Source organism: Equus quagga, chromosome 18 (assembly GCF_021613505.1).
Source record: "Equus quagga isolate Etosha38 chromosome 18, UCLA_HA_Equagga_1.0, whole genome shotgun sequence".
Taxonomy (NCBI): domain Eukaryota; kingdom Metazoa; phylum Chordata; class Mammalia; order Perissodactyla; family Equidae; genus Equus; species Equus quagga.
In genome coordinates, this window is record NC_060284.1 from 2,174,254 (window position 1) to 2,197,397 (window position 23,144).

The 23,144-nt window shown below is 38.5% G+C and overlaps 1 protein-coding gene across 12 annotated transcripts in view; it reads left to right on the forward strand.

The window, feature by feature from the left end:
- Window positions 1–2,248: 2,248 nt before the first annotated feature.
- Window positions 2,249–23,144, forward strand: part of ATG4C (autophagy related 4C cysteine peptidase) — a 154,665-nt gene continuing 133,769 nt past the window's right edge. For 3 of the 12 annotated variants that reach the window (XM_046645500.1, XM_046645496.1, XM_046645497.1), the window contains exon 1: window positions 2,261–3,137. In XM_046645500.1, coding sequence (XP_046501456.1) covers window positions 2,858–3,137 — 280 coding nt within the window. In that variant the 5' untranslated portion in view covers window positions 2,261–2,857. Of the gene's footprint in view, window positions 3,138–22,911; window positions 22,996–23,144 lie in introns of all 12 variants that reach the window. The other 9 variants (XM_046645498.1, XM_046645501.1, XR_006886024.1 and 6 more) reach the window with 7 other exon arrangements.

Below are 23,144 nucleotides of genomic sequence, written 5' to 3' on the forward strand. Positions count from 1 at the left end.
ATCTGCTGCCAATCCTCCTATTTTTTGCTGAGGAAGACTGGCCCTGAGCTAACATCTGTGCCCATCTTCCTCTACTTTATATCTGGGTTGCCTGCCACAGCATGGCTTGCCAAGCGGTGCCATGTCTGTACCTGGGATCCCAACTGGCGAACCCCGGGCCGCTGAAGCAGAATGTGCGAACTTAACCACTGTGCCACCAGGCCAGGCCCTCAAAATAATGTTCTTGATCGGGCATTCATGGTACATGTTTACTTATTACACAGAACCTTCATGTTTCCCTGGGTCTGGAAAGGAGAGGGATAAGAAGTATACTTGGTAGAAGTTAAGGATTAAAAGTTTACTAACAAAAATCTGGGGCTCTATCACAACCAATGATGTGAGAACGGCTAGTATGCCTTCAAAGTACACGCCTGGGATATGACGACATTTTAGAAAGGGCTTGATGCTTAAGATAAATGTTATTTTATAAATATATATTTTGTATATATATAGCTGTGTTTTTTGATTTTTGAATTGTAGCATTCTGGTTAAATAGTCCCATTTTAATAGCTATTTTATTACATAACCTAAATTACCAATTTAAAAAAAGCACAGGTGTTAGAAGTAGCTTATGTTAAAACTATACAGAACGAATGCGAAGGGCTTCTCAGGGGCTTAGTCATCACTGTGGGGGCTCAGTCATCACTGTGGGGCCTCAGTCATCACTGTGAACTCCCACAGACACTCAGGGCAAGCCGGTCTCTCTGCACAGAGTGCTGTGCTTCGAGCTGGGAGGGACAGACGTTTAAGAAGCGGCTCCTGCCTTTTAGAAGGTATATTAGCCATTACAGAGTTCCAATTAACCAAATGCATAAATGATTATTAAAAGGTGGTGTCACACTTATTTTACTCTCTGGTCTCCATTCTGATAAAGCTCTCTTTTCTTTTCTTTTCCCTTTAAGTCTTTCCTAATTATCAAAGCTGTCTGTGTTCAGAAACAGACTGTAGCTTCTAGGCAGAGTGCTTCGTCCCAGCAGCACTCATCTGCTGTTTGTTGAACTGAAATGAACATCTTGTCCAATTTTAACTCTCGAGTTTTTGGCAATTGGCTGAATTGGAAAGTCGAAGATGCATTTAGAGGAGAGGATATTGCCGAGTACTGCAGCTGCAAGAATCTCTTTTTAAAACCTAAAGTCTGTTACATAAATTATGCACTCTTTAAATTCTCTTCCACGTTCATTTACACAGTTGATCATCAAAACTGCTTTAGAAATACGTGCATCAAATATTCAGCATATTTTTAAAGCTTCCTTAATACCATGCCTAATAAGTGGATGAAATTATGTATTTATTTACAACAAACACCTATGACTAGCACAGAACCTAATTACAGTCTATCATTACCTCTGAATCATTCCAATGGAAATGTTTTCTCTCACTGCATTCATATTGTTTTGGTGCATGAGTATAGAAGGCAGCAGATTGTTTTCCGTGATCATAGATTTTAAATATTTACTTGCTTGTGCTGCATAATTCAGCACACTGGAGTTGGAAAGCAGTTTGTATGGTAGCTGATGCCATGTCAGTGTTACGGAATGTAATTTCCTTCTGTGACTTCTATGTGAAGTTGTAGAAATGAACAGTATTCTATTCTGTTTTCCTAATCAATTAAAAATTGTTTTTCTGTAAACCCACAGAAAACAAATGTTTGTGGTATACACACAATTTTATTTTGTATAATTACCATGTAGTGTAAGAATCCAAGCATTGTTTCTCATGGCCTGTTAAGGCACAATATAAAAAATAAAATATATTTATTCTTATCATCCAAGTCTTTATGAAAGTAACAAAAAGGCATTTAGACAGCTTACTAGATGTTATCTGCATATTATCTGTCCTAAGAAATCATAACAGAGTTCTATCTTTTAAAATATGGAACCACAAGCTATCTAACCAGGCAAGAAAACAGTTATTTAGTTTGCTCACTCTAATAAATGTTACATTTGTGACCTTGCTACATCTTCTGTGTGATTGGTTACTCGGTTGCCCAACCACGTAACAGAAAATAAATAGTTCCAGTTACCTGTTTTTGTGAGAATACAAATAATTCAAACCATTAAACACATTAAAAAATTGAAAAATATTTTCAAATTTAATTTTCAACTTTTCAATTCTGCATTCTGAAAGGTTTTCTTTCCCATGTGGTTTCATAGTCTGGTAGTACAGACTGTTACTTTTTTACTCGTAGCTCTTACTATAATTTCAGATGCAATTCAGGAGCGTGTGTGGTAGTCTTTGTTCCTACACAATCTTGCAGCACTGCAAAAGGACACAGGATCACGCTTTGCAATAATTTAGCATCTCACTCAACACACCTTATGAATGAGGATAAAAATTTCCATTTCATAAAAAGCCTTTGTAGACGGTCCTGTGTTTCAATCCTTGAAAATGAGCTGAATGTGGAGAATGAGCGCACACATTCCTTGATATTTCACAAATATTTACCTACTGCTCCAACCATAGTTTGGCTTAGAGTACCTTCACAACGGAATAGGGGGAATACTGGTGCTTTTACCAAAGTTGGGCTTGGTGGGAAGTTCTACGCTAGCCTACGGGATTTAACGAGGACTTTCAAATCGCATTGCACTTTGCGGGTGTCAGGGGGAGAGAGAAGAATGGAGAGCGCAGTGCATGCTGGATCTTGTAGTTCCGGCGCCCCCAGGAGAGGGCGTGGTGTCGCACGGCATGCTGGGAGTTGAAGTTCAATTGTCCAACGGAAACTCACGGCGGGCCTAGTGTGATTTGTCTGAGACGCCGCTTCCAGGTGGGCACTCTCTCTCGGTCCTGCGCTTGCCGCAGTGATGACTTAGCTTCTAGGATGGCGAACAGAGGGAAAAAGGGTGGACGAGGGAAGCGGAGCAAGAGGCCTGGAGGCTGCCGCTACCGCCGCCGCCGGCGGAAGGCTCCGGAGCCGGAAGTAGCCCACCCGCCGGGTGGAGAAGAGGCGGTGCTGGGATTACGGTGGCCGCGAGGGAGCGCGACGGCGGCCGGCCGCGGCGCCGAGGCGGGAGCGTCTGCGTGGTGTGGCGGCTGCCGTGGCGCTGGGACGTGTCCCGGGTCGGCGGCGCCGGCACGTTTTCACGCGTCTCCTTATCTCGGTGAGAGGCTGGCCCGCGGCTGCGGAGTCGGGGAAGGTTGGGCCTCAGCGTCTCTGGTCCTGGCGTCCCTCGGGGGCCTGCCCGCGGGGCTCCTGTGGCGACCGCGGGCTCCGTGCGGTCTCGGCGCCCCCGTCCCCGCTCCTCGTGTCGCTTGTCCTCTCGTGCCCGCCCGCGCTCGCCCCTGCTCCTCCTGTCCCCTGTCGCGAGCCCTCGCCCTCCCGGGCTGCGCCGCCGGCGGACGGGAGCCGGCCTGCGGGCGGCTGTCCCCGCGCCCGGTGGCTTCTCGGAGGGCTTCCCTGAGCAGTCGCCTTCCTTTAGCTCCTTCCCTGTTTCTCCCCATTAGAAAAAGCAAAAAGAAAGAGGAAAGGAAACAGAACCCAAATCGGACGCCGAGATGTCAGTCTTGCCCTCGACTCTTCTGCCTTCGGCCCCGCTAGGGCTTCCACCCGGGCGCGCTCTCCGCGGTCGCCCCTCGGTGTCCTCCGCCCCCAGCCCCACCTCCCCGGCCCCTCGGTGTCCCCTGCCCCCCAGCTCCTCCGCCCCCGGCCCCTCGGTGTCCTCTGCCCCCAGCCCGTAAGCACCCCGGCCCCCCCCCTCCCCCGTCCCTCTGCCCCCCAGCTCCTCCGTCCCCGGCCCCTCGGTGTCCCCCGCTCCCTCCGCCCCGGCCCTGCGGGGCCCCGGGGGCGCCGTCGAGCCCGCTCTGGGCCGGCGGGCACGGCTCGCCGCTCGCTGCGTTTCTGGTCCCCGAGCTTGGCTGGCTGGCGTCCTCGGTTTGGAGTGACGACTTTCCCACAGGTGTGCGCCGCCCCCAGTTGGAGGCGAGCGCCTCGTCCTGCAGCTCTCCGTGTCCACTTAGGTGGGGTCTCTGTTTCTCATTCTCGCTTGGGACGGATGTCCCCGGGCGAGTTTCTGCAGTGATTTTGCGTCAGTTAATAGCAGACAAGCACAGGGAAATGCGCTTTCCCGCTTGGTTGCTTGTGGTCGTAATTTAGGTTCTGAGTCACTGAAAGTACCCAGAGGGATTGGAAAAGCTTTGAAAGGTAATCTGTGGAGGTTCCAATTTGCAGATGAATACAGCTGCTTGCCCCAACAAGGAAAAGTTTCTAATTAGTTCAATAATGGGATATACAGTGAGTTAATTATCTGTTCATTTTCTCAAGTTTTGAGAACTGTTTAGAGTAAAAAAGTTGGCAATGTAAGGAATGGTATAGTTTAGTAAGAAGGGTTTAAAAACCATTTAACTGATGCTCTTTTTCTGTAAAATGGAATGCAATATATTGGAAAACTTATTTGTTGTAATTGTTTATGAGGTATTTCTATGTATTTTCATAGATTTGGTAAAACATCCTTGTATACTGTTCACTAATGTTTTGTAGACAGACATTTTTGTACTTCCTGGCTTTCTGGGGACCATGTAACTCAAGTTTGCAGCTTTTTTTCTATTCTGATTATTGCAGTATAGAAATTTAATAGTAAAATCTTCTTTAAACTGTCAAATACAATCTATATGTGTCAGTAAAATATAAATATTAATATTGTTACTCTGTCAAATTGGGATTATTCCTAATTAATCAGAAATGGTTTCAGCCATGCTTAAGATTAGGGGCAAAATGTATAATATTTCAAAATTAATTCACTCATGGAATTCTTTATTGGATAAATGATAAGAGGCCAGACATTACTCAGACTTTTTATATTTTTCCTGAGATTTTGTTCACTTAGTAGGCATTTATTGAATACTTTTTACTCTTTATTGTCACAAAATCATCAAAACCTTGAGAGCATCCTCTGGTCCTCAGCTCTGTCCTAGATGCTATTAAGGCATTATTGCATTTATTTGTTGTAACAGCTCAGTGAGCTATTGAATATTGTTTACATTTAGTAGGTGAAGAAACTGGAGCTCAGAGTTCAAGTCATTTAGTTCAGTTCTTTTTGACTCTTCCCTCTGTATCACAGCTGCAAAGATTTGTTCTCTACCCTGGCATATGTAAAGAGCATTAATGTGGTAAATATTTGCTGAGCAGATACTCTTCTAGGTGCGGGAATGTAACAGTGAGCAAAAGAGACAAAATCTCTGTTCTCAGGGAGCTTACTTATGCTCCAGCGGAATGTATGAGAGTGCTTCTTGTCTTCAAGAAGCAGGAAATGTAGCTAATGTGCATTAGATTTTATGTACTTTAGAATGTTAAAGTTGGAAAGAGAGATAAACTAGGAAAGAATTCTTGGGGAAGATGAGATTTGATCTAGAACTTGAGTAGCAAGGGATTTGGTAGGTAGAAAGTGGAAAGTAATTCTAGCTTGAGGCATAAAATGAACAAAATTCTGAATTGCAGGAGAGATTAGAGGGAGGGACAGGTAACCAGACTGCTTTTATCTTCAGTTTCCTTCACATAGTAGGTGCAGGGATGGTTGAAATTGAAACAAACGTTTAAATGAATGAAGCTATGAAAAGGGTTCAGATCTGAGGCAGTGAGGAGTTAGATCTAGTGTTATAGTGGGAATGGAAGAAACGAATGGGTAACTGTTGGTGAGAGAACCAGTTAGGCTCTGTTAGTTATTGGATGTTGGGAGTAGGGTGGTGGCCAAAGGAGAAGGGAGGCTAACTTACCAGATTTGAACTGAGTGGATCAGGTATGTCGTAGATACCTATTTTGTCAAATCATGAGATTTTTTAAAAAAATTCCGAGATGCACTATTATTTTATGAATCACAATGAAAGAAAAAAATATTGCCACTTAAACAAAGATTGTCAACTGTAGGATGTATTCAGTTTCAGAGTTAAAATGTAAACATGTATGATCTAGAAATGGTGAAATAAGATTTCTTTATAATGATTGGTGAGCCTTATAACCCTTTATTTTTTTGGACTATTTATAAATAAATTTGTAATGTTTGACATTCATTCAATCATTTAGCTTTTGTTAACTTACTAGGCACTCTCCTAGGCCGTAGTGATATAATGGTGAGTAGATTCAGTCTCTTTCCTCATAGAACTTATTGTGTAACAGGGGAGGCAGATGTAAATCAAATATTCCATTGCAGAGGTTTAAGTTGCAGCTATTGTAAGTGCTATGAAGAGGACTTGATGCTCTACAGAGGAGATAAGAGTGTACATGGGGAGAGGCCAGCTGAGAGAGGGCGTCTTGGACGAGTGGTGGTGAAGATAGATGGAAGAGGCTGGATTTCAGAGATGTTTAGGAGGTGGGATGGGGTGGCGCATTGGAGATGAGGAGTGAGGGAGAGGAGGGTGCCATTGACCATCGCTAGCTTTTTGGCTTATGTAACTGGATGCATTGTGGTACAGTTCGCTGAGATAGAGAACATAGTAAGATAACCAGGTTTGGAGGAACGTGCTTTGTTTGTTAATATTTTTTATTGTGGCGTCAGTGTTCAAGGTTAATTTTATAGTTATTCTCTTTTTCCTTTTATGTCATTGTTTCAGTTAAGTATATTTGAGGAATGGTGTACCTGAAATAAGTTTTTTCAGTATTTTTTTCTTGAGTGTGCAGGGAAAAAGTTCTAGATGAAAGCATTTGGAAATATGTTGGTATTTGTTTTGAATTTGTATGTAACATAGTCAGCCATATATGTAACAAGGTGACTGAGTAATGCAATTATATGTCATCTTTATTTTTGCTTGGGATTTGGCAGTAAATAGGGCGTCCGGTTAAATTCTAACTTCATTCAGTTATATATGTAAATATAAATATGTGTTGGGGAAAAACACCTATTGTGATTTTTCTTTGAAAGCTCTCCTTTGTGTAATTGTTGATAGATATTTAATCAGTACAATCACTTTATTATTTAAATTTTACTTTTAAGCAGTAGAGTGTGTAGAGGAAAGAGCATGGGTTTTGGAGTCAGGCTTCCTGGATTCAAGGTGTGTTTTGCTATTTGCTAGCAGTATGACCTTGCAGAAGTTATTTAGTCTTTCCAAGCTTTTGTTGTTGTTTTTGTCTATAAAATGAGGATAATAATAGTGCTTGCCTTGTAGAGTTGTTGTGAGGATTAAATGAGATGATATATGTGCATAGGGTAACAAAATTCCTGGTACAGCTTGTGTCTACTATTATCGTAGTGATATGGGGTCTGAGATCATCTGGACATGTCTTCTGTGACAACATTTTAATTTTAGAGTTCCTTATAGCAAATAGATCTTAATTGAAGAAGTTTGTTTGGTAGTTATATTTGGAGAAAATGTTACATAAAGATAGCTTTACTTTTTCGTAAGTGTCCCAGATGAGTCAGCAGGCGTCATCTCTCACAGAGTTCTCATCAGAGGTTATGTTTAGTCTACAGCTGTAGGAAATTAGCAGTGGAGGGCTTGTACTCGTTTTTAAGCTCTTATGGGCAAAGTGAAGATGTGGTTAGACTTTATAAAGTCTCAGGCTGCTCTAAAGTCAACTTCTTTTCCTCCCTGCGTGTTTCCACCAACTTAAGTTTCAAACCTGTAAAAAAAAGTTGAAAAAGTAGTACAACAAATACCCTGTATATCCTTCACTTTGATTCGCTGGTTGTTAACGTTATACCTCATTTGCTTTCTCTCTCTCAATGCGCGCACACACAAGCACACTCGCACATTTTTTTTCCTTGCTACATACACCATTTGAAAGTAAGGTGGAGACATTCTGACACTTCACTCCTTAATACTTCATCATGCATCTCCTAAGAACTAGGATATCTCCTGCGTAACTATAATGCCATTAGCATACCCAAATAATTTAACCTTGATGTGATAATATCATCTAATGTACAGGCTGTATTAAAAAATTCGTTTCCCCAAGTGTTCCAGTAATGTCTCTTATAGTTTTTTTTTTTTAAATACTGAATCCAATCAGAGATTATAAATTGTATTTAGTTGTCATGTCTTTCTGTTTTCTTTTCTTTCTTTCTTTCTTTCTTTCTTTCTTTCTTTTGGTGAGAAAGACTGGCCCTGAGATAACATCTCTTGCCAGTCTCTCTCTCTCTCTCTTTTTTCTTTGCTTGAGGAAGATAGGCCCTGAGCTAACATCTGTGCCAATCTTCCTCTATTTTGTCTGTGGGATGCAGCCACAGACTGGCTTGATGAGTGGTGTGTAGGTGCATGCCCGGGATCTGAACCCTGAAACTGGGGATGCCAAAGTGGAGTGCGTGAACTTTACCACTACACCACCGGGCTGGCCCCTCTGTTGTCTTTTATCTATAACAATCCCCACCTTTTCTTTTTCCTCTTTCCTTCCTTCCTTCCTTTTTTTTGGTCTTTCAAGACATTGATGTTTTTGAAGAATGTAGGCCAATTGTTTTGTAGAATGCCTCAGAAAATGAATTTGTCTGAGTGTTGCCTCACAGTTTCAGGTTACAATTTTTTTTGAGACTACTACATAGGATATATTGTAGACTTTCCATTTCAGTACATCAGGAGTAATATAATGATAGTTTGCCCCTTTATTGGTCTGGTTAAGATCAATCACTTAGGTCAGCCAGATTTCTACGTTCTAAAATATCTTTTTCCTTTTTTACTTAGTAATTAATCTGTGGGGGTGATACTTTGAGATCATTGGATATTCTGTTTTCCAACAATTTTTTTCTATCCAGTGATTTTAGTAGCCGTTGAAGATCCTTGCCTGAATCAATCATTGCATTGATTGTTGCCAAATAGTGGTCCCAGTTCTCTCAGTCCTACACATTTGCTGGCTGTCTTCTCTAAGGAAGCTATTCCTCCTCTCTCCTTTTATTTTAGTATCACTGTCTACCCAGGGATTCTTTTAGAAAAAATTTACCCACTGTGTTATAATGTTACCATTATTCTTTTTTTGGTGATTAAATTATCTCAAATTTGGTTAGTCCCTTCAAACTGGCTCTTCTGGACTTTGTGTATGTCCACATTGGTATTGGACACATTCTTACTTTTTCATACAATAAGATGTTCCAGGCTCACCTTGTATGTTCCCTGCTCAAGTCCTGGAGTCTGTCATTTTCCATGGAGTTCTTGATCATTTTAGTGGGGAATGGTACTTAGAAACTAAGATTTGGGCATTGAATATACTCATTGCTACTAGAGTATCATTGTTTATAGGTCCTTTAAATGGACACACACAAAAGTACTTTTTTAAAAAGAAATCATGAGTTTATAGGATACCTTCACTTATAATTCAAAACTATAGGGTTCGTCTTCACTTTCCCTCAGTTCGTATTTGTATCTCCCTTTTCCTACAGGGAAACTTCTGATTCCCAACCATACCAATATATTTACTCATCTAATCTGTCCTACAACACACATAAGATGATTTTGGAATTACCATACTGATACTTCCTCTGACAAAAGATTTACCAACTAAAGATTTCTTTGCCATTTTATGTCCTTAGAATATATCCCACTAAAGATGTATAGTGAAAGTAGGTGTTCAAAGTTATTTGAATTATTTTTTCTGTGTGATTATGTTATCAATTTAAAATATAGTTAAGTTGCTACTAAACTACTTTTTAATAGATTCTTTCTGTAAAATCAGTTATTTGTAAAACTACTAAAGTGGACATAATAATTTAAAACTTTATCATAATATATAGTTATAGGGAACTCTAAAACAGTTATATCAGATAGAGAATATGTAGTTTTTATATTTGCAAGGCTTTAAACTTGTAGCTCTATTTTCAAATTGATATATTATTTAATATTAGAAATGATGAGAAAAAGGACATCAGTTTATAAGTGAAAACAATTCTGTTGGTGAACATTTTAAACAATGCTCTTCTTTTGACTGATAATACAATTCAAGCATTAATCTTTAACAGTAGACATAGTTGTTGAGAGTACTTTAACTCATTCATGAGAAATATGGCTAGTGTTTTCCTGTATTTATACCCAGAATAAAAAGATTTATGTTATTTGTATGTCCTTGTTCTTCATATTTGAAGAATGCCAGTGGTGACAATGTGTTCCCCTGTGATGTTTTTCATATGTGAACATTCTCATTGGAAAGAAGAAAAATACTTCTCTTAATAATTATAAGACTTTTTATTTCCCTTGTGAGACATAACCACATTGTCTTGAGTTCTGGTTAGTTATAAATATCTTGATTATTAGAATGTAAGGTTAATGAGGACAGGAACTGGGTTTGATGGCTCAATGATTCTCTGACAGTGCCTTAGAGAAGTAACTACTCCAATACTTCATGAATGAATAAATATGACATTTTGTGTTTAAATGACATATAATTACTAGTCTCAATAATACAGACACAGCTTTTTCTGGGCAAAAGTAACTAATGGAATGGGACTTGGGAAAGATCTTACCCACGTTTACTTGTTACAGACCTCAAAATCAGTGTGTCTCAAACTAAATTCGCTGTCTTCCCATACCGAATTTGGGTTCCCTGTTTCTGTTAAAGGCATTGTTAGCCCTTGTTAGCCTCCTAGACGTCAAACCTGGGATCTCAGAGGCACTTTAGTCTCTCCTGTGTGTGGGCATGGCCCCATTCATACATTTGTATGATGTTGCCAGTTCTACCAGCTCAGCTCATTGCTTAGGTCTCCTCATTTCTTACTCACTTACCAGTAGCCTGACTGAGGCCCTCATTAGCACTCATGTAACACTCTTCTAACTGAAGGAATTGAGAATTTTCTTTTAAAGATTTTATTTTTCCTTTTTCTCCCCAAAGCCCCCTGGTACCTAGTTGTATATTTTAGTTGTGGGTGCTTCTAGTTGTGGCATGTGGGATGCTGCCTCAGCATGACCTGATGAGCAGTGCCATGTCCACGCCCAGGATCTGAACTGGTGAAACCCTGGACCACAGAAGCCGAGTACACAGACTTAACCACTCGGCCATGGGGCCGGCCCCCAGGAGTTGAGTATATTTAATGTGGAAGAGAGATGATGGAGGGAGGAGGAGTAGGAGGAATGTCTTTAAATATCTGGTGGGCTATCAAATGGAAAAGGGATTCATTTCAGAGGGCGCAACCAAGACCAGTTAGTGGAAATTGTAAGAACACAGATTTTTCGTTCCATATATCTTTCTAGCAAGTGTAGTTATTTAAAATTAGCCGGTATCATGTAGTTATATGGATGCTCTAGAACAGCTGTGTTAGTGGAGAAAAAATAGTTTAAAACATTATCAGGCTTTTAAACTAACAGCTGTATTTTCAGCTCTGTACAGAGCTCATTAAGTCCTGAGCTCTCTGTTCTACAAGTGCTCACTCAGAGGCGGGGTGAATGCACTTGGCAAGGATGTTGTAAAGGAGATCTCTGCTGTACGGATGTTTGAACCCGATTAGTGAGTCTGAACGAGAGAGCAGATAAGACTGCTGGGGATGGGAGTGATATTTTTTTCGATCTTTTAAGTTTACGCATTTTCTTTCACTGCTCCTCCCCAAGCGCTGAAGGTTAGCAGAGATTACTGATAGATTGGAGTGTATTGTGTGAGAAAGTGGTCAAGAAATGTTGCTAATTACTACCTTCTACTTAGGAGATGCTTTGTAAGTTCCCTTTCAATCCTGAGATTCTGACATCCTTCAGTTCTTGTAGAGGTTAAGTTTATTTTGTTGATTAAATGATTTGACCCAGTATGTTACTTCTTATATGTAGACTGCATAATTTTGCAGCTCACAAAGTTGCGTTTTAAAGTATGGTGGCTACAAACAGTCACACGTGCCTTGGACTCATCAGAGGTTACTAAGTTCCTGACATAATTAAAGTTCATTTATCAGACTATAGTAAATATTCCGTTCTTATTAGAGATAAGATCAAGAAGTGCCTGAGACAGCCCAGATATCACTGATTCTTATTGAGGTCTTTAAGTAAATGATTGAGGTAATTTCAACTCCTCTTGTGCCATTTAGGTTGGTTATGATGACGTCTTTACAGTCTGTGAACATGTTGTGCTCAGTGCTGCCCAAGTGGAGATTTTTTTCTCTAGGAAGTTGATGCAAGTCATGTGTGAGGGTGAATGAATGTCTGCTCAGTACTTAGTTTGTTCCACATGTTTTACTTTTTAGAATTAAGAGGAGAATGCTTTAAGCAGTACATTTTATTTACGTCATCATTGTAAAGTAGGTGTGCATTGATTTATTGTTTTTAACTGGAGGATGTGATCCTGAGGAGTCTTAAGAATGCTTGTAAGATGTATCCTTGAGGCAAAATGGCATTAGTGTTTTTGCTATCAGCTCTCTATTCCTTTTTTAAAAGCCAGTTTCTAGATATGTGTGTCCTGCCTGTATTATGTTGCTGTTCCTTTTCTCATTCTTTTGGTCTTTATCTTTTACTGCCATCCACTTTGCCTTAGTTAGCTCTGAAAGGGGACAATCCAAATAAATGTTACCAGTTCTCTCCCTTTATTCATATTTGCCACTTTTTTTTTTTTAATAGCATGCTGGGTTTACAAACTGAACGCTTTTAGACTCTGAGTTCACAGCGTGCATGATGATAGAAGATTTGCAAATATAGGAAAAGAGAGGGAATAGAAATGGATACAATAATTGATGTTTCTGTAAACAAAGAACTGAGATGCAGAGAAGAAATAAGAGAGCAGAGATGACAGACCAATGTATGGAGAGACACTCAAGGTCAGACAAAGGATTGGTATTTGTTACTAAAAATGCAACCAGGTAGAGAAGGTTACAGTAGATGAAAAACTCACAGTTCACTTTATTTGATGGTATAGCTAAAAGCATATCAAAAATTTGAAATCAATAGCTGTATTTCATCTTGCTGCAGAAAACCACTTGGGGAAGGTGCCCAAGCATATACAAACCCCGGAAGTCTGCAGTGTTTTTATCGGTTGTGCTGTGTGACTGAGAGAGATTCTGTGGAATCAGTCCCTAAAGTTTGTCTGTCAGGAGCTTTTAGTTGGCTTTAAATCCTCAGTGGATAAAATATTCTGTCTGTTGCCGTATGGGAGAGGCTGGTTACTTTCCTCTGCCCTTCAAGGACATTGATTTGATTACCCTTTACATTTATCAGTTTATAATTTATCGACTGTCTTAATGTGGTTATGGTTAGAAAAGTGACTCTCTAAAAATGACATCTGGGTCTCCATCGGTGATTTTCATGTCAGATGTCGTAGCCCTGCCTTCCAAAAGAACTCTGCTTAGTCTTCACTCTGCTTTTTGCGTCATTAATAATAAAGTTAGGAATAAACCTCATCTGGTAGCTTTATCTGTGTTTACTGAGATAAAATAGAGTTTTCTCCTCTTTAATGCTATTATCTTTCAATTAAAAGTGGGTTTGTCAGATTGTAAACTGTGAACAGAAATACTGAAATGGTGGATGGTAAGATTTGTTGTAGTATGCATTAGTAAAGAAAATCTACTTGAAAAAGGAGTTACGAATTTCTTTAAAGTTTTTAGAAACCATAAATCCCTTCTAAAAAGCGTTTGGAAATTGTGAAGAATGCTATTTTGATGGTTTTCCAGACCAGTGCTCTGACAAGACTATGTAAAATAAATAAGAATTTCAGAGTATCAGTTTGATCATTGGGGCAGTCAAACTAGGTATTTTAGGTACCAGAGGAGGTTGAAATATACTGGATAGTTGGTAAATCATCACTTCACTTTATACTTGATAGACAAATGAATTTTAATTTTTTTTCAAAGATTTTATTTTTCCTTTTTCTCCCAAAGCCCCCTGGTACATAGTTGTGTATTTTTAATTGTGGGTCCTTCTAGTTGTGGCATGCAGGATGCCGCCTCAGCATGGCTTGGTGAGTGGTGCCATGTCCGCACCCAGCATCCAAACTGGAGAAACGCTGGGCCGCTGAAGCGCAGCATGCGAACTTAACCACCCGGCCACGGGGCCGGCCCCCAATTTGCTTTTTATTTTTTAAAAAATCAGGAAAGCTTTTGGAAAGGGAATTTGTGGGTGAGGATAATTTAGAATCTTGTGATGAGACTACTACTCCTAAAGTTCATTGTGGTTTTCTCCATTTGTGTCTTTTGCTCATTTGTAGTTAAACTAAAAGTGCTGTTTGTCTTGTCTTTCCTTGGCTTATTTCACACAAATATAAAGAAAATATTTTAGTAGATTGAAGGGACTCAAGTATTAATTTATTCTTTTTCCTCTTTCCGAATCTCACCACATTTATTTTAAGGAGAGACAAAAATTATGAGTTAACAAGAGATATTCGCCAAGTCACTTTATTTAGCTATAAAATTCCCCTGCTCTGGGGAATTACTTTGAGAAAGTTAAGTTTTCTCCATGACTAAATAGCTGAATCTGATGTCTTTAAGAACCACAAGAATCAAGTTGTGTATCTTCAAAAGGAAAAAGCATGTTGTCTCAGTGTTTTGATCTTGCTTATAGGCTGTTGAGGAATTTTATAATAGAATGTCTTCTCTGTAAATTTCCTAGTTGACCAGTTTGAACTGTTTCGTTAGCATTTAACATAACGTGGGCACATTTGTAATTTTATGTATTAAATTTTTCATTTGAGCCATTTATTTTTGAATGATTGTGTTATTTTAAAAGAGGCTCTGTGTAAATAAACCATTTAAATAATAAAGAGAAGTAGAAAAAAGAAAGTAAAAATGACATTTCATCACTTAGAGATTTCCACTTTTAACATTATGGACTTCTAGGCATTCTTTTATGCATGTATTGTATATGTGTGTGTAGGGGCGTATGTATATATGTACATAATATGTAGGTGTATAGATGCATAAATTGTATTCATGCTGTTCTCTTTTTTTCTCACTCTATGCCCTGGATAGCTATTTTTTTTGTAATTAATAAACTTTATTAATCCACGTGCATGGAATATTGTTTCATTTCTTTATGTCATCATCATTTTCTTTCAGTAATGTCTTATAGTTTTCATTGTATTGGTCTTTAGCCTCCTTGGTTAAATTTATTCCTAGGTATTTTATTCTTTTTGTTGCGATTATAAGTGGGATTGTATTCTTGAGTTCTCTTTCTGTTAGTTCGTCATTAGAGTATAGAAATGCAAATGATTTTTGTAAGTTGATTTTGTACACTGGAACTTTGCTGTGGTTGTTGATTATTTCTGGTGGTTTTCCAATGGATTCTTCAGGGTTTTCTGTGTATAAAATCATGTCATCTGCAAACAGTGAGTTTCACTTCTTCATTGCCTATTTGGATTCCTTTTATTTCTTTTTCTTGCCTAATTGCTCTGGCCAAAACCTCCAGGACTATATTGAATAGGAGTTGTGAGAGTGGGCACCCTTGTCTCTTTCCTGGCTTTCAGTTTTTCCCCATTGAGTATGATGTTGGCTGTGGGTTTGTCATACATGGTCTTTATTATGTTGAGGTACTTTCCTTCTATACACATTTTATTGAGAGTTTTTATCATAAATGGATGTTGGGTCTTGTCACATGCTTTCTCTGTATCTATTGAGATGATCATGTGGTTTTTATCCCTCATTTTGTTAATGTAATGTATCACATTGATTGGTTTGTGGATGTTGAACCATCCCTGCGTTCCTGGTTCAATATGTATCTATAAAGTCCATATGTATTTATAAAGTCCATCTGGCCTGGTTTTTCACTTAAATCCACTATTGCCTTGATGACTTTCTGTCTGGATGAGCTATCCATTGATGTAAGTGGGGTGTTGAGGTCCCCTACTATTATTGTGTTGTTGTTAATATCTCCTTTTAGGTTTGTTAATAGTTTATGTACTTTGCTGCTCCTGTGTTGGGTGCATAAATATTTGTAAGTGTTATGTCTTCTTGGTGGAGTGTCCCTTTTATCATTATATACTGCCCCTCTTTGTCTCTCATTGCCTGTTTTACCTTGAAGTCTACTCTGTCTGATATAAGTATGGTAACACCTGCTGTCTCTTGTTCACCCTTAGCTTGGAGTATTGTCTTCCTTCCCTTCACTCTGAGCCTATGTTTGTCATTGGAGCTGAGATGTGTTTCCTGGAGGAAGCATATTATTGGGTCTTGTTTTTTAAATTATCCCTCCACTCTGTGTCTTTTGATTGGAGAATTCAATCCATTTACATTTAGAGTGATTTTTGATATATGAGGGCTTAATGCTGCCACTTTATCATTCGTTTCCCAGTTGTTCTGTATTTCCCTTGTTTCTTGTTCCATACATTTCAGACTACCAATTCAGTTTGGTAGTTCTCTATGATGGTTTTCTCAGTTTTCTCCTTATTTGTCATTTGTGTCCCTGTTCTGACTATTTGTTTAGTTGTTACCATGAGGTTTCTGTAAAAAATCTTGTAGATGAGATAGTCCATTTTCTGATAGCCTCTTTTTTTCTTTAGATTGGCCCTGAGGTAAAATCTGTTGCCAATCTTTTCTTTTTCTTCTTCTCCCCAAAGCTCCCAGTACATAGTTGTGTATTCTAGTTGTAGGTCCTTCTAGTTCTGATATGTGGGACGACACCTCAGCATGGCTTGATGAGCAGCGCTAGGTCTGCACCCAGGATCTGAACCTGTGAAACCCTGGGCTGCCGAAGTGGGGTACGTGAGCTTAGCCACTCGGCAATGGGCTGGCCCCTCTGATAGCCTCTTATTTCCTTAGTCTAAGCCAATTCCATCCCTTTCTCTTCCCCTCTAAGTTACTGTTGTCACAACTTATTCTGTCTTGTGTTGTGAGTTTCTGGTTAAAATGACAAGATTATGTTTATTTTTGATATTTTCCTTCCTTTTATCTTTAATGTTATAATTGTTTGCTCACCTGTTCTGATAGAGAGCTGCAATTTTCTGATCTTGTCTGCCTGTTTATCTCCTTGCTCAAGGCTTTGTAAACTCTTTTTTTCAGGTGTGAGGGCCTTCTCGAACATTTCTTTTAGTGGAGGTCTTGTGGCAGTGAGCTCCCTCAGCTTTCGTTTATCTGGGAAAGTTCTTATTTCTCCATCATCTCTGAAGGATATTTTCACTGGGTAGAGTATTCTTGCCTGAAAATGCTTGTCTTTCAGAGTTTTGAATATATCATTCCTCTTTCTCCTAGCTTGGAAGGTTTCTGCTGAGAAATCTGCTAAACGCCCCATAGGGGTTCCTTTGTAGGTTATTTTTCTTCTGCCTTGCTGCTCTTAGTATTTTTTCTTTGTCATTAACTTTTGCCAGTTTTACTTCTGTATGCCTTGGAGAAGGTGTTTTTACATTGATATAATTAGGAGTTCTGTTATCTTCTTTTACTTGTGCTTCCAGCTCCTTCCCCAGGTTTGGGAAGTTCTCGGCTATTAATTCTTCTAACAAGCTTTTTGCTCCATTCTTCTTCTGAAATACCTATCATTTTTTATGTTGCATTTCCTAATTAAGTAGGTATTTCTTGGAGAATTTCTTTATTTCCTTCTATTCTTGGTTGTCTCTTCTCCTCCATCCCAAACATTTCTATACTCCTGTCCTCCACACTGCTGAGTCTGTCCTCCGTAATGTCAGCTCTGTTGTTACAGAGTCTAGATTTTTCTTTATCTCACTCATTGTGTTTTTCATCTCCAACATTTCTCATTGGTTTTTCTTTATAGTTTAAATCCCTTTTGTGAAGAATTCCCTCTGTTCGTTAATTTTGTTCCTGATTTCATTGAACTGTCTATCTGTATTTTCTTTTAACTGATTAGGTTTTGTTATGATGGATTTTGAATTCTCTGTCATTTAGATTGTAAATTTCTGTGCCTTTAAGATTGATTTCTGGGTGTGTCATTTTCCTTCTGGTCTGGAGTATTAATATATTTCTTCATACGTTGATGGTGTGGGTTTGTGCCTTTGCATAGTGATGGTATTTGGTTGCAGAGTCTACCTGCTGCCACTGTGGGAGGGAGTCAGGAGCTGTATATTTTCAGCCCACTGCAATCTCTGGTGTCTGTGCCTGTCCTTAGAATCTGTTCTGACAGGGTCCTTCTGTGATTTCCGGCATGCTTGCTCACAGCTGCTGCTTTTCTAACGTATGCATGGGAGCTCTCGCTGACTGACTGAGCTGGAGCACTGGGCAGGGGGAGGGGCACTTCCTTTTACGTGCATGATGCTTGGGGCGTTCTCACTCTGCCCTCAGTATCTGCTCTCCTGGGATGCTGGCTTGATGAAGATACCTGTTTAGCCACCTCTGTGTGGGTCTTTCCTTCAGGCTGTGAGGGAACTTGGAGAGAGAAGGTGTTCTTGTGGAGCTCCGACCCTCCCCCCTCTTTTCTCAGAGCTGCATGTGGTCTCATACCCTGGGTTTCTGCAGGAAGGGAGAGGAGATCCCCTTACCTCCTTCCTCTTCCTCCTAGGGCATCCAGCACCTCCGCCTTCAGACATACAGCTGCGTGGGTCTCTCAGATGTCTTTTCTGTTGTGTGAATGTCCTCTGTTGGTTCTGAATGTCCTTTTTGTTGTATCTTAAGGGAGAGAGTCTAAGGGAAGAGCTCACTCTGCCATGATGCTGATGTCACCTCCTGGAAATGTGTTTTTAATTTCAATTCCCACTTGTTCATTGCTGGTATATAGGAAAGTGATTGACTTTTGTACATTAATCTGGTATCCTACAACCTTGCTGTAATCACCTATTAGTTCTATGCATTTGTTTGTTGGTTCTTCCATAGATAATCATATCATTTGTGAAGACAGACAATTTTATTTTTTCCCAATCTATATACCTTTTATTTCCTTTTCTTGTCTTATTGCATTATCTAGGACTTCATGTACAATGTTGAAAAACAGTGGCAAGAGAGGACATTCATGCCTTGTTCTTGATCTTAGTTGGGGAAAGCTTCTAGTTTTTCAACATTAAGTATGATGTTAGCTGTAGAGTTTTTGAAGATTTTTTTATTTAAAGATTTTATTTTTCCTTTTTCTCCCCAAAGCCCCTTGGTACATAGTTGTGTGTTTTTAGTTGTGGGTCCTTCTAGTTGTGGCATGTGGGATGCCGCCTCAGCATGGCCTGATGAGCGGTGCATGTCCGCGCCCAGGATCCAAGCTGGTGAAACCCTGTGCCACCGAAGAAGAGTGTGCAAAGTCAACCACTTGGCCATGGGGCTGGCCCCATTAAAGATTTTTTTAATCAAATTGAGGTGGTTTCCCTCTGTTCTTAGTTTGCTCAGAGATTTTACAATGAATGGGTGTTGGATTTTGTTAAATGCTTTTCTGCATCTATTGATATGATCATGTAATTTTTCTTCTTTAGCATTTTGATATGATAGATTACATTAATTTATTTTCTAATGTTGAGCCAGCCTTGCATATCTGGGATAAATCCCACTCGGTTGTGGTATATAATTCTTTATATACATTGTTGAATTCGATTTGCTAATATTTTGTTGAGTATTTTTGCATGTATGTTTATGAGAGATACGGGTCAGTAGTTTCCTTTTCCTGTAATGTCTTTGTCTGGTTTGGTATTAGGGTAAAGCTAGCCTCATACAATGAGTTAGGAAGTATTCGCTTTGCTGCTGTCTTCTGGATGACATTGTAGAGAGTTGGTATAATCTTTTCTTTAAATATTTGGTAGACTTCACCAGTGAAAGCCATCTGGGCTTGGTGCTATCTGCTTTGGAAGGTTATTAATTATTGGTTCAATTCATCTAGGTTGTCAGATAAATTTGTGAGTATAGAGTTGTTCATAGTATTCCTTTATTGTCCTTTTAACGTCCATGGGACCTGTAGTGATGTCCCCTCTATCATTTCTGATATTGGTAAATTGTGTCTTCTCTCTTTTTTCTTAGTTAGCCTGGCCGGAGTCTTATAGATTTTTTTTGATCTTTTCAAAGAAGTGACTTTTAGTTTTGTTGATTGTTCTCCATTGATTTCTTTCTTTCTGCCCTAATTTTTATTATTCCTTTTTTTTTTTGGCTTACTTTAGATTTAATTTGCTCTTCTTTTTCTAGTTTCCTGAGGTGGAACTTTAGATTATTGATTTTAGGTCTTTCTTTTTTTTCCACTGTATACATTCAATGCTATAAATTTCCTTGCAAGCACTGGCTTTGTTGTATTCCACAGTTTTGATGTTATATTTTAATTTTCCTTAGTTCAAAATACTTTAAAATTTCTTGTGAGATTTTTTTCTTTGTCCTGTTATTTAGAGATATGTTGTTTATCTCCAAGTATTTTGGAATTTTCCAGCTATCTTTTTTATTATTGATTTCTAGTTTAATTCCATTGTGGTGAGAGCAAACATTTTTCTTTTCTTTTTCTTTTTTTTTTAAAGATTGGCACTTGAGCTAACATCTGTTGCCAATCTTTATTCTTTTTTTTTCTACTTCTTCTTCTTCTTCTCCCCAGAGCCCCCCAGTACATAGTTGTATATTCTAGTTGTAGGTCCTTCTGTCTGTGCTGTGTGGGATGCCCCCTCAACATGGCTTGATGATCAGCACCATGTCCACACCCAGGATCCAAACTGGCGAAACCCTGGGCTGCTGAAGTGGAGCACACAAACTTAACCGCTCGGCCATGAGGCCAGCCCCTGTATGATTTCTGTTCTTTTAAATTTGTTAAGGGGTGTGTTATGGCCCAGAACGTGGTCTGTCTTTGAACATTCCATGTGGACTTGAGAAGAATGTGTAATCTGCTGTTGTTGGGTGAAGTAGCCTGTAGATGTCTATTATATCCAGTTGATTGATGGTGCTGTTGAGTTCAACTGTGTCTTTACTGATTGTCTGCCTGCTGGATCTGTCCATTTCTGATAGAGGGATGTTAAAGTCTCCAACTATAAGAGTGGATTCATCTATTTCTCCTTGCGGTTTTACCAGTTTTTCCTCACATATTTTGATGCTCCTGGGTATCTTTTTATGGTGGTAAATATAGATCTCTATCATTATAATACGTATGTACCATAATTTATTCATTAGCAGATATTTGTGTCTTGTTAGGACTCTGGTATGCTACATGTGAGGATATGGTAGTGAACGAGACACATTCTCTGCCCTCAAGGAGTTTTTTTGAAGAATAATTATGTAAAATGCTTTTTTCCTCAGGCTTGCCAATTTCAACTCTTGTGATGATTTAAAAAATGAAATTCCTTTAATGTGGATTACTTTGATCTAGTAAGGTTGAAAATACTTTCGTATGTTTATTGTTCTTTTTCTTTTTGAATGCCTGTCTTTTTTCCATTTGGGTGGTTTTTTTCTTTATTGATTTATAGGAGTTCTTTTGTGTATTAAGGATGTTATCATTCTGTCTATATAATAGATATTGAATGTTTTTCCTAGTTGATGAATTATAACTTGACCTTGTTAATACTCTTTTTACTCTTCCTATGTAGAGGTTTTCATTTTTATGTAATTACATTTTCCTTTCTGTTTTCTAGTTTTGCATACCATGCTTAGAAAGGCCTTTTTTTACAAGATTGTTAAAAATATTTTAATCAGTACTTCTTTGTGTTATGTGCACACATGCTGTGTGTTTCTGTTTAACTCTTGATTCGTCTAGAATTCATGATATGTGAGGTAGCTTTATTTTTTAAACTGGCTAGCTTATTATTCTAGCACTATTTGTTAAAAGAGTCATCTTTCTCATGGATGTGAAATATCTCTCATATCAGGTACTAAATTCTCAAATATGCTTGGATTTATTTCTGTACTCCTTATTATGTTTTATTCAGTGTCATCCTTTGCTAATAAGAGTAATAAATTTAAGGATTACTAGACTTTAATTAGTGTAGTTTTATAATGTGTTTTAATATGCAGTAAGGTAAATCTTCTCCTCATTAGGAGTTTTTGGTTATTCCTTTTTAAAGTGTTTTGATTTATAATACTTTCAAACGTGGTTCAAGGGATCACTTTTCAAAATCATCTCTGCTCTAAAATTAGGATTTTTAGAAACAGCCATTTAAATTTTTGTTGTAGAAATAAAGAGGGTTTCTGTCTTTATAGAAGATTGGAATTCAATTTTAATTATATGTCAAGTAACTATACTCAATTATTAAAGTAGCAACAGCTTAACTAGTTTGACCTTATGATAATAATTTTATTGTTCTTATCTACTCTATATGACAATGACAATAAAAATATTCCTATAGAATAGTTAAGGTCCAAAACATATCATGTTTCAAGTTTGAGGGTAAAGTTATCCTGAGTAAATAGTCTGTAACAGGTGGAAGTTTTGAGTAAAAATAATAAAAGAACAATTTAATAATTTATTTTACTTTAAGTTCCTTGAGGTTAGAGTGTTTGTCTCATTAATTTCTGTCTCTATCACAGAATTTTATAATTGTTGTTTGTTTGTTTATCTATCATTATTTAATATACAGGCTTTCCCCATACAAAATGTCTCACTTTGTCTTCATTTTTTCCCACCCACTTTAAGGCATCTTGATTTTCACACTCTTGCTAAGGATTGTCTAGAATGTTCCTGGTAGCTGGTGTTCAGAACTGTTTGAGCCAAAGTCTTCCCTGTGGCCTACTTTCTTTCTGCCTTAGGAGGCAAATAGATGCATGTACATTTTCTCATTTTAAACATTTTGAATTTAGAAGATTCATGGTTTGTGGTTTTTTAAAAATAAACTTTTTAAATTCTAAAAATTACATTCTTTGTATAAGGTTTGGAAAAGGTGGACAACTGTGACATAAAAATAACCACACACAATTTTATATCCAGGGAAACTATTGTCAATATTTTGGTCTACTTCTTTTACCCTCCCCTCCTGCCTCCCCAGCCAGTGTCATATGATACATAAAGTTTTAGATTCTGCATTCTTCCATTTTCACAAACCCATCATGTGGATGTATTGTATATAATTCACACATTTTATAAACCTTTCTCCTTCTTGCTTTTTCAGATTTTGTTAAATTATGCAGTTTTCTGGAGGAAAATTTTTCTTTCCTTTATTCTAGTTGTCAATTAAAAAAAATTCTCATTAAAGCTGGTAAAAGTGCTATTAGTGTTATACCTGTATTTCATTAATTTGTCAATTTACTTATTCAGTTAATAAACACATTTTGAGAACCAATCGCGTGCCAAGCAGAATTTAAGGACACTCAGAAAGTTTACTTCTGCTGTAAGAGACAGGTAAGAAACCAGTAATTACGATACAGTATGATGAGTGCTGTGATAGAGGAAGACATAGGATCCTATGAGAGCTAAGACGAGAGGCATCTGTCTCAGTTTGAGGTCTGGAGGAGGGTGGACAACTTAGCAATCTTAGCAAAGGAGGTGAA